The sequence below is a fragment of the Heloderma suspectum genome, chromosome 3, assembly GCF_057233095.1.
Source record: "Heloderma suspectum isolate Gila_16-S chromosome 3, 16-S_ref, whole genome shotgun sequence".
In the NCBI taxonomy this organism is placed as follows: domain Eukaryota; kingdom Metazoa; phylum Chordata; class Lepidosauria; order Squamata; family Helodermatidae; genus Heloderma; species Heloderma suspectum.
Window position 1 is genome coordinate 110,394,198 of NC_139460.1, and position 16,860 is coordinate 110,411,057.

General features: G+C 44.9%; 1 protein-coding gene across 3 annotated transcripts in view; it reads right to left on the reverse strand.

Moving 5' to 3' along the window:
• Positions 1–14,801: 14,801 nt before the first annotated feature.
• Positions 14,802–16,860, reverse strand: part of GLRA2 (glycine receptor alpha 2) — a 200,944-nt gene continuing 198,885 nt past the window's right edge. For 2 of the 3 annotated variants that reach the window (XM_084844159.1, XM_084844158.1), the window contains exon 9: positions 14,802–16,480. In XM_084844159.1, coding sequence (XP_084700285.1) covers positions 16,199–16,480 — 282 coding nt within the window. In that variant the 3' untranslated portion in view covers positions 14,802–16,198. The remainder of the gene's footprint in view (positions 16,481–16,860) is intronic. The other variant, XM_084844157.1, reaches the window with a different exon arrangement.

The following is a 16,860-nucleotide window of genomic DNA, read 5'->3' on the forward strand; positions in this document are numbered from 1 at the left end:
CAGAGTCCTCCCATTATATCCAGCATATAGAATTAAAATTACTTTTGCCACCAAAATGTTGCCCAAAACTACTAATAATACATGTTCTTGTTATTTAATATGTTTAATCTGCCCAGTAACAAGAGTTCTCTGGGTGGATTACATACAACTAAAAGAATAAAATTCAATTCAAAAGACAACCAACAGCACAGGAATAAGAATGTATAGGGATGGCGGAGAATTCCGTATCACGGCAAAGAGCAGGGGCGCAAACGGCGGCCGCTATGCCGTTTGCACCCCTGCTCTTTGCCTTGATAGGCTGCGTAAGTATTTACATAGCCTTTCACGGTAAAGGCAGCTACGCAAATGGCATAGCGGCTGCCATTTGCGTAGCTGCCTTTACCATGATAGGCTATGTAAATACTTACGTAGCCTATCATGGCAAAGAGCAGGGGCGCAAACGGCGTAGCAACCGCCATTTGTGCCTCTGCTCTTTGCTGTGATAGGCTACGTAAATACTTACGTAGCCTATCACGGCAGCCTGGAAGGACGCAAATGGCGGCCGCTACGACGGCTGCCATTTGTGGCCGCAGCAGCCCAGCCACGGCCGGAACGCCGGCTGTGGCTGGCCCCGGCCGGCGGCTCCGTGGACCTGCCGCGGAGCGGAGCTGGCTGGGGAGGATTCCAGGGGGTGGGACGGTGCGCCTCCCCCCCACCGCAAATGCCCCAGCGCGGTAGGAGTTTCGTACATCCCTAATAAAATAGCCATAAAACCTGAGAGTCGGGAGATCTGGGTTCTTGTCCCCACTCGGCTGTGGAAGCTCACTGGGTGACTTTGGGCCAGTCACAGATTCTCAGCCCAACTCACCTCACAGGGTTGTTGTTGTGAGGATGAAATGGAGGAGGAGGACGATTCTGTACACTGCATTTGGGTTCCTTATGGAGGAAAAAATGTGGGATATAAATGTAATGAATGAATGAATGAACGAATGAATGAATGTCTGGTGCTGAGAAGGTAACAGTGTAGGCACCAGGCGAGGTACCTTGGGGAGGGCATTCCATCAGTGGGGTGCCACAACTGAGCAGGCCCTCTCTCGTAGCCACCTGCCAAACTTGACCTAAGTGTCCAAGCAGGTATATATGTGAGATGTTCCTTCCCTTTAGACGCTCTGGCCCAAGGCCCATTAGAGATTTAAATGTCAATACCAACACTTGGAATTCGGCCCAGAGATGGACTGGGAGCCAGTGCTGCTGCTGACGCACTGGAGTCACATAATCGTATTAACCAGTCCCACTTAGTGGCCGAGCAGCCTTATTTTGAACCAACTGATGTTTCCGAACCATTTTCAAAGGTAGCCCTACATACAACACATTGCAGTAATCTGACTGGGAGGTTATCAGAGAGCGGATAACTGTCAGCAGGCTCCAGGTAGGGCCATATGCCAGCCTAAGCTGGTCAAAGCTGCTCCTAGCCGTAAGGCCACCTATGCCTCAAGTGATAATGATGGATCCAGGAACATCCTCCAAACTGCGCAGCTGACCCTTCAGGGAAAGTGCAACCAGCTCCAGAACGGGTTTTGAATACCAATCAGCTGGGCAGATGAACAGTAACTCTGTCATGTCTGGACTGAGCTTTTATTTATTGGCCCTCATCCAGTCCGTTACCCTGCTCCCCACCCCTGGGACCGCCCCCTTTTCTTCATCTTCACGCTCAGGTTCCTGAACGCAAAGAGGCAGCCAGCACAGTTCTCTCTGCACCGGCTACGAGGGGGAGGAGGAGGGGGCGGAAAGTGTGGTTCCATGCTCCGAGCCCTATCTGTGAGCTCCGAGCCAGGAAACCAAACAATCTTATGCCCCCCCCCCAACAGTTTGTAGGAGACATAGGATTGCTCCCTCCGTATATCTACTCTAAATATGACTAAAGTCTGGCTCCAACCCAATGTTTGTCACAGTTTTAATGGACAATTTGTAAAATCAGAGATTTTTGTTTTGTTTTCATCTAAGATGTAATTTTGTTTTATTTACATCAGGTTCACATATTAGTCAATTACTAATTATTAATGCTATAATTGTGTTATAAATGTATATAGAACTTTACAGTAGTTCTAAAAAGATCCTTGATACAGAAGACTATGGTAACAGAACTAGGTTTCATAAGATAGTATATTGGCCCAACATTTTTAATTGAAGAAATATTAAATGGAAGAAAACGTTGATTAGGGTAGTTGTGCAAAATATGTTACTGAGGCCTTTAAGAAAAGTCTGCATAGACATCAAGCAAGTATGGTCAAGTGCAAGCAATAGAACAGATTACTTTGTTGCTTTCTTAGGAACTGTGAACTTATACGGCAGAAAGCAATCACACAGGAAACCTTAACAAAACAAATTACTCACAAAACTAAAATCAAAGGCTCTTAGGGGTACTCTCCTGCCACTTGACTTGGAGGTAAAGGAGTCTGCCTCAGGCACACTTGTCTTTTGAAGGTCACCAAACATAGCACAAAGAGACGTTAGCCTTTGGGCATCTCTACACCAGCCTAAAATCCTGCATTTAAAATGGGGCTTTCTGCTTCTGTTTTAAATGCAGGATCACAATGGCTCCCTTTTCCACCCGCTTCCTTTCCCCCTCCCCCTTTCCCCCTCCTTCTCCCGGTATTTGAGTCTTCCATATCTTTCATTGGTCTCACTCCTCCTCTTGCCACTTTTCCTCTTTTCACGGAGGGAACCCAAGCGGAACACAATGGGGTAATTTGATAGCGCATTACCTGTGATCTATTTAAAAATGGAACAAAGGGCATTCAGTGCAGGAGATGCCCTGCAGGTTCACAGCATCATGTAAAGATCCTGCAAACTTCCAAGAGACAGCCGTCTCAACTGCAGGATAAAAGCTCCATGTGAAGAAGCCCTTTGACTCACCTTGCTGTTCAGTCAGCGCTTATCTTTATGTTGTCGTAAGCTTGACCTGCACTGTCTGGTAGGTAAAGAAGTTCAGCATCCTCTGAATCCTGGGTCTGTCTCTCACACTGGGGTGGAGGTGGGGGTTCAGTTTATTTTCAGATGACCTGGCCTCCTCTTTATAATCGGATGGTTCCCCAGTAAACAGAGCTTCTCAACCTACTTCTCCTTGAAGCCCCCACCCATCCCGCCTTCTGCCTTCAATGGTCCCAGCTTTGTTCATCTCTCATCCATGATGATAGCCTGGCAACATGAGTGAGATCACTGGGTCAGACACCAGGCAGAGATGGATCATCTGTGTGCAGGGCTGGTGTGCAGGGCTGGTCCTGCCATTAGGCAGGGTGAGGCAGCCGCTATTGATACCAAAAAGTTAAATGCAACATAATTTCCTATGGGCATCATCTACTGTGAATGTCTCTTACTGCTCTTGCTTGAGTCCCATTTAATCCCATTGGGTTGCACAGGAGGAAGAATCAGTGAATTGTGCTCTTAATCTGCAGTGACTTTCTGATGTTTGCATTTCTCTCATCTGAGCAGTGCCACCAAAGAAGTAACCGCACGACTGGTTTTGCAAGGATTTTACATGCTGCCGACAGATTTGCCAACTCAGTAACAAATTCTGTTTTCAGAGGCTCTTCAAGGGTGCCTCAAAAAGGAAACCAGAATCTTTGAGGTGCAGTGGCTGAGACTGAATAATCAACCTTAAAATATCATAAACAGGCATTGTAGTAATCATTGATAATTAGTCTTCAACTGAATGCTGTAAAATCCAGTGGCTGGGAGTCATTTTATTGTAAGTTTTCAGCAGCTCTGTATTTGGTGACCTGCTCTGCTTCCAGATGAGGCACTGCCTGTGCAAACTGCTATATGATCACCCTAACCATCCCCTCCTGCCCTGATAAAATTACCAGGCCAGACTAGAAAAGGTCCTGCAGACACTGAAAAGATAACAGTGAAGTGATACCACCCAGCATTTTCTGAGGAATCTGATGTTGCTGCCTTCAGCAGCATGATTGTAGGCTCCTGAGCTCTTTGGGCTCAGCAACTTCAGCACAGACAATGACCAGAACATGAGGGAGGTTAATAAGCCATGGTGGCTTATTAACCACCCCTGCGCATGTCAGCTCTTTTTCCTAATTACCTTCAGGGTGTGGGTTGTCATGATGTTAGAACCTGGCAGGGATGGGCACCTTGGATAGCTCCTTTAGAGTTCTGACTGGTTCTGTCTGAACCCCAGAAGTTTTGGGCTACAGCTCCCATCATCGCTGATCATTAGCCATGCTGGCTCAGGCTTATGGGAGTTGTAGTCCAAAACATCCAGGGGGCACCAGGTTGGGGAAGGCTGATCTGGTCAATGTGAACTGAAAGTGAAACCGAAGTGGTGCAAGGACGAACAAAACTCCCAATTCACTGCTATAACATGGACTGGCCATGAGATTTAATGTATAATTGGACAGAAAATGAACGGTGGCAAAATAGATTAAGGATGTGTCATTACACGGGCCAACTATACATTTGAATTATTTTCAAAGGTTTTGCAAATTATTGAAATGGTTAGTCATTTCAGCACAAAATGATGCAGAGAGGTGTTTTATTTATTTAATATGGATGTCATTTCCCTCCATAATCAGGAGCGAACATGGCACAAAATACAGTCAGGGCCAGAAATATTGGAACAAGGATAACTGTTCTGGCAGTTGGCCTCTGTATACCACCACATTGAAGTTGAAAGGAAACACGCCCAGATGGGAGCAAAGTCAGGACTTTCAGCTGTAATTCAAGGGGTTGGACAAAAGTGGGGCACTAACCATTCAGGAAGTACAGCCAGTGGCATACACACACCCCCATCGTTGGTGGCTCATAAGTAATGGAACAAACCAGCATCATCTCAAACTTAAGGATCGCCTTTAATACCTGGATGAAAATCCTTGTAGTCAATGACTGCCTGAAGTCTGGAACCCATGGACATGACCAAATGCTGAGTTTCCTCCCTCGAGATGCTTTGCCAAACCTTTAGTGCAGCTGCCCTCAGCTGCTGCTTGTTTGTGGGTCTTTCTGCCTTCAGTCTTGTCTTCAGTAAGTGAAAAGCATGCTCTATTGGGCTGAGATCAGGTGACTGACTTGGCCATTGAAGAACATCCCACTTCTTTGCCTTGAGAAACTCTTGGGTAGCTTTTGCCATATGTTTTGGTAATTATCCATCTGCAATATGAAGCGGTGTCCTATCAGTTTGGCAGCATTTGGCTGAATCTGAGCAGAAAGTATAGCCCTATACACTTCAGAATTCATCCTGCTGCTTTTATCAGCAGTAGGGGTGGACGAAAGGCACTTACCTTTCGTTGAAGCTTGTTCGCGGTGGGGGGGAGGCACTTCGCAACTCCCCCCACGAAGTTCAGGCCGGGGGGGAGGCTTCCCGCCTCGCCTGGCCGCGAACGCCATTGTTAAAAAAAAAAAAAATGCCCCCGTGATAGGCTACGTGACGATTAACGTAGCCTATCACGGCTAGATCTGCAAAGTCAGCTGTGATAGGCTACGTTAATCGTCACGTAGCCTATCATGGGTAACTTAAAAAAAAAAAACACGTACGGATAATGGCGGCCCCCATAGGGAGCCGCCATTCCCGTTCCTTATTTGGTCGCTGTAGTCTACGTAAAGATTTACGTAGACTACGGCAAAAATAAGGGCAACGCTTTGCAAATCTAGCCGTGATAGGCTACGTTAATCGTCACGTAGCCTATCACGGGGGCGTTTTGTTTTTCTTTTATTGGAATGGCGGGGGCAGCAGCCGGTCGGAAGACCGGCTGCCGCTCCCGCCCCGCTCGAACACCCGCCGAACCGCTGGCTGGACCCGCCGCCGGGAGGGACATTCGGCGAAGGTAAGTCCCATCCTGGGGGGGGGGGTGCGGAGGATTTCTCCCCGAAACTTGTTCAGGGGGCCGAACACGTTGGCGCTCGGCCCCCCGAAGTTTCGGGGAGAAATTCTCCGCCATCCCTAATCAGCAGTAAGGATGGACGAAAGTCCCTTACCTGGTCTCGCAGCTGTTTTTGGTGGGGGGGAGGCGCTCCGTTTCTCCCCCCAAAATTCTTGGCGGGGGGAGGTGCCCCGCCCCTCCCGGCCAAAATTCAGGTCGGGGGGGAGCGCCCCGTCTCCCCGGCTGCGAAATAAAAAAGTAAATTGAAAAAAAATCAAATGTGATAGGCTACGTAACGATTTACGTAGCCTATCACGGCTAGAATTTCAAAGTCAGCCGTGATAGGCTACGTAAATCTTTACGTAGCCTATCACGGCTGACTTTGAAAAAAACAAACAAACCGTACACAAATGGCGGCGCCCATGGGCGCCGCCATTTGCGTTCCTTATTTGGACATGGGTAGTCTATGTAAAGATTTACGTAGACTACGGCAAAAATAAGACTACCCATGCCCAAATAAGGAACACAAATGGCGGTGCCCATGGGCGCCGCCATTTGCGTACAGGTTTTTTTTTTTTCAAAGTCAGCCGTGATAGGCTACCTAAAGATTTATGTAGCCTATCATGGCTGACTTTGAAAATCTAGCCGTGATAGGCTACATAAATCGTTACGTAGCCTATCACGTTTTTTGTTTTTGTTTTCACTTTACTGGGAAATAGCGGCGGCGGCAGCCGGTCGGAAGACTGGCCCCCGCCGCCGCCGAAACGCCACCAAAACGCCGCCAGGACCCGCCGCCGAGAGGGACATTCGACAGAGGTAAGTCCCATCCCAGTGGGGGGCGGGAGGGTGTCGGAGAATTTCCCCAACGATTTCAGGGGGCCGAATGCGTTGGCATTCGGCCTCCCGGAGATTCGTGGAGAAATTCTCCGACATCCCTAAGCAGTCAGGTCATCAATAAACACCAGTGACCCGGTTCCATTGGCAGCCATACATGCCCATGCCATAACACTGCCTCCACCATGTTTGACATATGATGTGGTATGCTTTGGATCATGAGCTGTTCCTTTCCTTCTCCATACTTTTCTCTTCCCATTATTCTGGTACATGTTAATCTTGGTTTCATCAGTCCAAAGAACCTTATTCCAGAACTGGGCAGGCTTTTTAGGGTGTTTTCTAGCAAAGGCTAATCTGGCCTGTCTGTTCTTGAGCGTTACCAGTGGTTTGCACCTTGTTGTGAAGCCTCTGTATTACATTCATAAAGCCGTCTCTTGACTGTAGATGTTGACAATGACATGCCTACCTCCTCAAGAGCGTTCTTGACCTGGCTAGATGTTGTGAAAGGGTTCCTCTTCACCATGAGGAGAATTCTGCGATCATCCACTTTAGTTGTCTTCCGTGGTCTTTCAGGCCTTTTGCTGTTGCTGAGCTTGCCAGTTAATTCCTTCTTTTTCAGGATGTTCCAAACTGTTGTATTGGCCACTCCCACTGTTTTTGCTATCTCTCTGATGGGCTTATGTTGTTTCCTCAGCCTAATGATGGCCTCCTTCACTCGCATGGACACCTCTTTGGACCTCATGTTGGGAGTTCCAGTGAACAGCTACCAAATGCAAATGTAACACTCAGAACCACCTCCAGGCCTTTTATCTGCTTGATTGGTCATGGGGCACCCAGAAAACAGGCCACACCTGGCCATGCAGCTGCTTGTCAGCCATTCGTTCTATTACTTATGAGCCATCAATGATGGGTGTGTGTGTATGCCACTGGCTGTACTTCCTGAATGGTTAGTGCCCCACTTTTGTCAAACCCCTTGAATTACAGCTGACAGTCATGACTTTGCTCCCATCTGGGTGTGTTTCCTTTCAATTTCAATGAGGTGGTGTACAGAGGCCAACTGCCAAAACAGTTATCCTTGTTCCAATATTTCTTTTCTGGCCCTGACTGTATGTAGGAATCTCTTGAGTTCTATTTATGAATAATGGCACAATTCTCCAGTCTTGGTCCTACCAAAAGGAGGCAAATCCTTTGGCAGAGAAGTTGTGCTGTGTTCCATTGATGTAAATGCCATTTGTTTCAATGTACGTTATGTGCACATAACTGAGCATGGGATCACAACCTATATGCTTTATTATTCTGTGGGGAATTTCGTTCAACTCTTTTCAACAGTCTTGAATAAGCAGGTGGGCTTATCTGATCCTCATGGGAAAGATGTATTAAATTCTGCTTACATAAGGGTTAATTTGATTAGCAGAGGAATTTGATGATGCAAGAGTCATCTTATTTTTCTCCCATGCAAAAGATATTATGTGCAAGCCTTGCGTATGTTGTTAAACGCAGCCGTTTCATGGTCTGCATTTTTAACCACACAGTGGCAGACTTCTCCATTACAGATTCCTGTGCTTGAATTTAGGGATGTACGAAAGTCACTTACCTTCTTACGAAATTGATTTGCAGTGGGGGGGAGGCGCTCCGTCCCTCCCCCCAAAATTCTGGCCAGGGGGGAGGTGCTCCGTCCCTCCCCCCCGAAATTCTGGCCGGGGGGGAGGCGCTCCATCCCTCCCCCCCCCGAATCCTGGCCGGCTGGGTGCGCAAATGGCGGCGGCCGTAGCCGCTGCTGTTTGCATCCCTGCAGTCAGCCGTGATAGGCTACATAAATGTTTACGTAGCCTATCACGGCTGATTTAAAAGAAAAAAACCCCGCGCGTATGCAAATGGCGGTGCCCATGGGCGCTGCCATTTGCGTTCCTTATTTTGACACATCTTAGTCTATGTAAACATTTATGTAGACTATGGCGAAAATAAGGGGAATGCAAATAGCGTAGACGCTACGCTATTTGCGTTCCCCTTATTTTCGCTGTCTTAGTCTACGTAAATGTTTATGTTGACTAAGATGTGTCAAAATAAGGAATGCAATTTGCGTACGCGTGGGTTTCTTTCTTTTAAATCAGCCGTGATAGGCTACATAAACATTTACGTAGCCTATCACGGTATTTTTTAAAAATCTAGCCGTGATAGGCTACATAAATCTTTACGTAGCCTATCAGGTTTTTTTGGGGGGGGGTTTACTGGAAATGGCAGCAGCGGCAGCCGGTCAGAAGACTGGCCGCCACAGCTGGCGCCGCCGAACCACCGCCGCCAGGAGGATTCGCCCAAGGTAAGCCCTGTCCCGGGGGGGGTGGGAGGGGCAGACCGTTTTGCCACCGATTTTGTGGGGCCGAAAGTGCTGGCATTTGGCCTCCCCGAGATTCGTGGCGAAATTCTCTGACATCCCTATGCTTGATATAATATCTCTGTTTAGCAGATCTCAGAAGAAACTTTAAAAAGAGGAAAGTTTGCAGCTTAAATTTATTGCTTAACACCCTTTTTGATCATAGATTGGGCATTATATTCTCTTTTTCTTTGAGAATCTTTCATATTTGTGGTCATTTGATCATTGGATTCTCTCCCTTATATTATATTAGCCAAAAGTTTCATCCATTTGATCGAATGCTAGAACATCCTAGTACTACTTACGATTGCTTCATAAAGGACGGTTGCTTAATAATGTTTTACTGGAATGGTATTTACATAGAGACATCCATTATTCTAAAATGTTTCAAGCCAGGGGGTGGGGGGGGGGAGAGAGATTGCCAAAGAGTGAGAAGAATGAGAAGATATGGATTTCAGTCCTGACTCTTCTGTTTAATCTTCTTCTTGAGCTTGTGGCTCATTTACATTTCATTTGTTCAGGCGATATTCATTTTGTTTCTTTATCTTTGGTATCAAAGTAAGAGATGGGCAGGATGGGGTGGGTGGGAGTAAAGGGGATATACATTGCCCTCTCAAGAGCAACTTTGGGCTTTTCTACACAAGGCTGTTAATCCACTGCATCTACTTTTGGTTTTGTCACAGAATTGAGAACCGAGCACTACACAAGGAATCTTTTCTTTCCTGCTTTTCTGGTACATAACCTCTAGGTAGCACTGTGATATAGCAGAATAGTGCAAACACACAAATGAAAACTGTTTTCATTCGCTTTTAGAAATAATACTCCATTTTCCCTGCTCTGAAAAAGTTGTCAAAAGTGCTCTTTAAAAACAGATGCAAAACTGGAGGCTGACATCATCATCTAAAGAGCCCATAAATAACCATGAGTAAGGCCTCATGACTGCACGATAAATGCCTTGTGTAGAAAGGCTGTATAATTGCATTTGTCTAAAGGTTATAGTCCCCAGCATGATTGGAAGCCCTGCACCATCAGTATTATTTTACCTCTGAAATCCTTCAGTTTTTTGCTCCCTGTTTTAATTGTTTAGTGCTGCACTGTTTTAGGGTGGAGGAATCCAACATTGCACAAGTGGACCTCTGCTCACACTACAAGACTTCTTCCTCCTCTCCTCCCCTTCGCAGCCCATCAACCTCCCAGAATCAGCTCTGGAGGGTTCCCCAGTGCTCTAGAGCAGATCTGGAGGGTGTGGGGGGGGGGCCTGTAGGGGAGAGGGACAATTGCCCCCTCCCATTCTGCAGCTGGAAGCCATGAGTTAATTGGATTCCACCCATATGCTTCTGCTCTCTGTTTTAAAGCAAATTGTCATGATTTTATAGTTGTGTTTTTGCTGCATTATAACTGTATTTTATGTGGTTGTGATTTTTTACTTTGTCACTGTTCTGTGCCACCCACAGCACTGAGTTTGGGTGGCTTATAAACTGAATGAGTGAAGAAACAAGCTGGACTGGTGGTCTCTAGACTGGGGGATCTCAGTGTGGTAACGCACGCTATAATCAGGTGGAGCTTAGGATGCAGCCTAAAGGGTTTTTGTTGTTGCTGTTTTACAATAGGAGAGAATATTAATGCAGGAGATAGCTTTATACAGACAAAACTCATCTCCAAACAAGAAACAAATACATTCAAGCAATAATCTCCAAACAAGGAGAAATAGAAAACAATAACCATGATTTCCCCACATTTTTCCCCTATTTGATATCAATATATACCAATAGGAGACAAGTTAGGTTTTATTTTCCCAGTACATTAAAAAAATACCCTGCAAAATCAGTCATTGGTGTGTGTCTGTGTGTTTAAATTGATATGCTCTTTCAGTCTCCCCGAACCTGTTGCTCTCCAGATGTTGAACCACAGAACCAGCTGTTTGGTAGTAGACCAACACATCTGGAGGGCACCAGGTTGGGGAAGGCTGCTCTGTTCTATAGACATTCTCCCGCTTGGCTGGAAAAGTCTGTGACCACTTACCATGGCTGAATACTTTCCTGAAGGATTTTTCTCATGAACTACTAGCTCCAATCAGTCCACTGTTACAGCTGTACTCCTGTGTATCCCAAACAGATATGCTGCATTTCTCTCATTTCCGATCCTCGGTCTTCGTCATTTGCGCTACGTAGGCAGGTCTGCCTTTGTCCTTCTCTGTCCGTGCTCTTTTCCAATGGACCCTCCTGTAAACAAACATTCCAGATCCTCCTGGGGTCCTTGTTTCTTGCCTGTACATTACCCATGTTCACAAAACTTTGTGGGAAAAACTTACAATTGCATGTGCCCTCCTACCCATACTGCCATCTGTAAGACATACACCATAGTTTTCCTTAAATAAAAGAACCTTGTAGTTGCAAGAGTGTAAGGTGTTTTCTCTATACACAATACATTTAAAAGAATATAGGAAGCTGCCTCATACTGCATCGGACCATTGGTCTGTCTTAGTTCAGTATTGTCTACTATACAGTGACTGGCAGTGGCTCTCCAGCATTTCAGACAGGGATCTTTCCCAGTCCTACCTGGAGATGCTGGGGATTGAACCCAGGATCTTCTATATGCAACGCATGTCTTCTCTAGCACTAAGCTATAGTCCCTCCCATATTTATCACTGCAGACTGATTTCAGTGGCCTTCATGTGATTGCTTGTCTTCCAGACAATCTCTTTGAAGTCGGGTCTCTCGGCTTTGGCATGAGACCATCCATTACTACTAATGTGATAAGGAACTCATAATCCCTGCCCAACTTTATAAGTGATGGGAAGAAGAAATCCAACTTTGCTGAGCTGCTGCCATTAAATACAGCCAACCAGCCCTGTCAAAAGCATTGCCAGCATAAAGGAATAAGGCTACAGATGGATTGCTTGACAGCTGTGCCTGATGCTTGACATGAAATGTGTTGTGGGTATGATCTGCCTCAAGGATTGCCTTCACAAACTTGACCTGCTTTCATGATTAAGGATAGGAACAATCTCACTGAAATTGAATCAAACTGCAAAAGCTAACAGCTCATGTCTTCCTGTGAGTGGGAAGAAAATAAGTTTTAAAAAACACACACACCACAACTTTACTCCTTTCCACACAATTTTGACCTAAGTGAATGAAATTACATGCAATGAATCATTTATAAAAATGCCTATAATTGCTTTTTTCAAATCTGCTTGAAAGTCTCTCCCTCCCTCCCTCTCTCCCTCTCTCCCTCTCTTACACACACACACACACACACACACACACCTCCATTCAACTAATCAAGTATCAAATCCATCTGTGACTTTGCAGCCTGGATTGGGTCCTAGCACAGTGGCTGATAATTTTCAACAGTTATCCCCCACACCAAAGAAAATATATGGATTATCACCCATGCTCTCCCATCTATGTAGGGTGGCCAGATTCCAAAGTCAAAGGGGCTCTGGCCCCTTTAATTAATAGATGCATAGAAGCTACATCTGTTGAAATTCCCTCTTCTACATGACTAATAATGGGACAGAAGCCTTGCCCTCCTTTGCATCCAAAGTGTCACCCTGTCGCGCTTTGTAGAGAGGAAACTGGCTCATTCTGCTCCATCCATTCTGTCAGGCCTAATAGTGGAAGAAGATACCTTTGAGACTGATCATAAAAACCATCTCATCTCTTTGCTTTTCTGTGTATCCCTCCAAAGAAGTCACCTTGGCATTTAGGGCAGCTGCCTCAAAATCTGCTTGAATTTGGTTTCAGTTTTCTGATAATCCAGTTAAGCGTTCCCTCCAGAAGCTTTCTTTGAGAGGGCATTCATATCTCCAGACAGCAGCACTAACTTTGCTGTTAGCATTTCTTGGAGCACTACAGTTTACTGAGTGCGTGATGCTGACTGACTTGCCATTGTTTCTCTTGCCCTCCTGTTAAGGTCAGCTCACTTTTCCTTTTCATTTCCCTTTGTTGCGATAGCTCAGCTCCTGGCAAATGTAAAGCACAGCTGGCCTTTTCCAGGTACTACCTTCTCAATGTCTTATTTTCCAATCATACTGACATTTGTCTGGCCAGCCACCCAGCCACGATTCAATGGTAGTTGCTCTTACGGCTGGCTCCACCTTTTAAGCACCCTTGGGCATGATGCCCTCAGCGTGGGCCTCCTGCCCTCAGTGTGCGCTTATCCTCCTCTCTGCCACTGCTGCTAGCCGGTGGCTTGCCAGGGAGAAGAGCAGGTGAGGAAGTGGAGGACAGCAGCTTCTGCTCCTTATCCTCAATGCCATTGCTTCTCACTGCTCATCCCCTTTGAACCTGAGGCTGTCTTTACAGGAGGGATTTATACTGCGCTCATGATTGGTCACTCACGGAAGTTCGTGGGTCATTTACATGACACCGTCATCCTCCAGGGCACATCCAGCTGTTTTTGATCTTTATCCAACAAAAACAAAACCCTGAGATAATCTGCTATTTAAATGTAAATCTGCTTTAATGGCTGTGTGTAAATGTGCAGTTCTGCTGTAACCACAGTCTGGAAAGAAGCAGCCATTTTGGAGAGCAGGAAAATCACAATTGCCCTTGCTCTCCCTGCCCCCCCCCCATGTCTGCCTGTTGACCTGGGCTGGGAGGAGAGTTTTCTTGGCCAGGCTAGGAGGGGCTCAAAGCGAGCACAGAGCTGGCTGGGGAGGAGGAGGAAGAAGGCGGTGACCCCCGATGTAAATGGCTGATAGCAACGAAGCCTCTCTGCTTTGCAGAGAGAGAGCGCAAGCAAGTGAGATATTTGAATCTCTTGGGAGACCCACTGATTCATGGCTCACTCTCATCCCCGAGGCTGCAGAGAACTTGCCTTGTAAAACGCTATCTCACATAGAATGTGGAAACAGAAGCCCCCATGAACCGTGAAATAAAAAGCTTTGTGTGGTGAACCTCTGAGTGTGCGTGAGGAATGAGGCAGCAACAGTGAAGAGAAGCCAACGAGCTCTCTAAATTGTAGCCCCACTGCTGGGTGTGGGCCTTGGCAGATGCCCAATCTTGCCAACCTGACACCAGCCCTGGTCACTCCTTTTAGAGAAAAACAAAAACCATAGACTCCCGTTTGCATCATACTGCATTGCAACACAACTACCACAACCATTCTTAGAGTTCCATTCTCAGTTGTGTCCTTTGGATGCACATTGCCTAGCTACCACAGAATCTCAGTGATAATAACATGATTCTGCTTAAATGATTAGATAAATAGATAGGTAGATTAATTAATAATTAATTATCAATTAATTATTCATCATGGAATATGAAAAAAGGGTATTTAATGAATGCATTTAATTTGAAATGAATGTATTGCTGTGATTTAGCCGATAATAAATGGCATTTGTTGTAACAGATAGCAGTGGAAGCTTTGATAATGTAAGAGAATCTGAACAAAATATTAAAGAATATTTAACAAACAAATAAAAAAGAAGTACAAAAAGAGCCATTACTGCTGCTTTCTATACTTTTCAGGAAATAAGATTTTGCAGAATTATAATTCCCAGGAAACTTTGGGGATCTTCTATGCCAATTAAACCACTATAAAACCAGTTTAAATTTGTAATATAAATCTTATATGGAAGGTATATGCCAGCTCTGGTAGACTTCTAAAATCATTTAGATGCTGGTGAGGTAAAGATTTATTATACTCCCTGTTCAATATTCTTTCATACTTTTCTGGTGGTTCGATTTGTAGTCTTTCAGTGAGAACTAGCAGGAATGAAAGGAAGATGTGCAAAAAATACTTATATGCTTAGCTTTATTGAAAGTGAACAATTATCTTTTTTGTAATAAACCCTTTTACAGCAAGTGTAACATTGTAATGGTTAATTTTGTCTTTAATATTACAGGTTGTCTTTTTTCTGTGTAAGCAAAAATACTTCAATTTTGTGTTTGGTTTTTATTTTTATTTTATTTCTACTTTAAAACACACAGCAAGGATTTGGACCACATTGCTCTGGCACCAAAAGGTTAACAGGTTATGAAAATCACAGTACAGTTTTAAAAGTTAGTCAATGATATTTAAAATGATAGCCACTTTTTTAAAGTAAAGATATAAAGTAGAGGTCTGTAAACAAATCATGTTTACCTACAGAGCTATCACTCGCAGCTACAATGACAGCAGTAATAGAAAGTCAATGCTAAACTGAGCTATGCCAGGAAACAAGTTTTTAATCCATAGTGCGATACAGGGTAATACGATAGGTAAATTACAGTTTGGCACCGTATGCTGCATGTAATTAATTAAAAATAATAATAACCAGGCAGAAATGAAATAAGTGCACTGTCTTAGAACTAGGATGGCTAGATGCCGATGACAACAGAGATCTGAGCCCTTTCATAGTTGTCTAGAAGAGGGAATTTCAGCAGGTATAGCTTGTCATGCAAGCTGAAATTTCCCTCTTTCTACTCCACCATTAAAGGGGCAGGAACCCTTTCTTCTTTGGCCTCTGGCCACCCTACTTAGAACCAAGATAAAACGAACCATCTCACAGGTCGTTCCTAAAAGTGGAAGCAATCAAATTAATCACGCTCTACACCAGTTGGACCTCAAAAGTTACAGTTCTAGGAAAGCAAAAATATTAAAATGCATGCCCACAAGGATATTAAAGTATAAATCCCCCCACCCCATGCCCTGTTAGTAGAAATAATTTACAATCCACAAAGGGACTTCTGGGCAAACCACTAACTACAGACATTAATGGAATGTAGCTTAGTAGACTTGTTTCATATATAAAGGCAGCATAACCCTGAAAAAGTTTGGTCCTCTTAAAACTCATTGCAGTGCAGCCATTACAGATAGTCCCATGGTAGATGCTTTTAGTATTTCTTAAATACAGCTTAAGGACTGTGATATATACTTTTTGAAAAAATTGGCCCTGGCCTGTTTAGGTTTGTTTGATCTTGGCAAGAGTCTGGAAGAACCATGTAGAGAGTACATAAGGAAACCTTCATTTTGTGTTCCCACAGCTTCTTGTTTTGTGCAATTGTTACTGAAACTTTTCTTTCTGTTTTTTTCTATTCCCCCCTTCTTTAGTATCACAACACAACAAACCCTCAGTCCCAATGACAGAAAAGACATTTCACTCTTTATTTACAAGTGAATCACTTTGGCTAGAAGGTCCCAGCTCACAAAGAATTGTTCATTTTTTGTGAATATCCTCATGGCGTATAATTTTGTATGTAATCCAGTAAAATATGTTGAAGATGAGAAAGGCAAGTGGGAAAGCTGCTCGGGATATTGTATCAATCCTTTTGGCACGGTCAACAAACTTCTTTTTGATAGAATCCGAATCCTTTGGCAGTGGGGGTGGGGGAGGGTTGGGAGGCGGGGCTTTGACTGCAGCACCATCTTTCACCTGTAGACAGTGGCCCATTCCATAGCCACCGAAATTAAACCGACTATCACGACCAGGATCTTCTTCCTAGAGGATGAGCAACAGAAGCAAGAGACAATCAACTGCCTGTGCAAATTCCAAGTATGTTTTTTTTTTGCCCTTAGGAAGTACTGCAAGCTGTTAAGCAAACTGTTTTATAAGCTGTGACATAACAGGAATTCCTGCTCAGACATGACAAGCACTGGGTGACTCTACACCAGACAAAGACCAGGTTTACACGATCTCTGCAGCCCACCATGGCTTATTTAAGCCACGATGGGTTGCGACATGTGCCAGCAGCCATTTTGAATATTCAGCCCTCAGTGGAGGGTTGCCATGGTTTGTCATGTCATCTGAACCCAGGTGACAGGGGTTGTTCGAAGGTTAAACAACCCTCAAATAACCCATGGTCTGTTGTAGGGTTATTT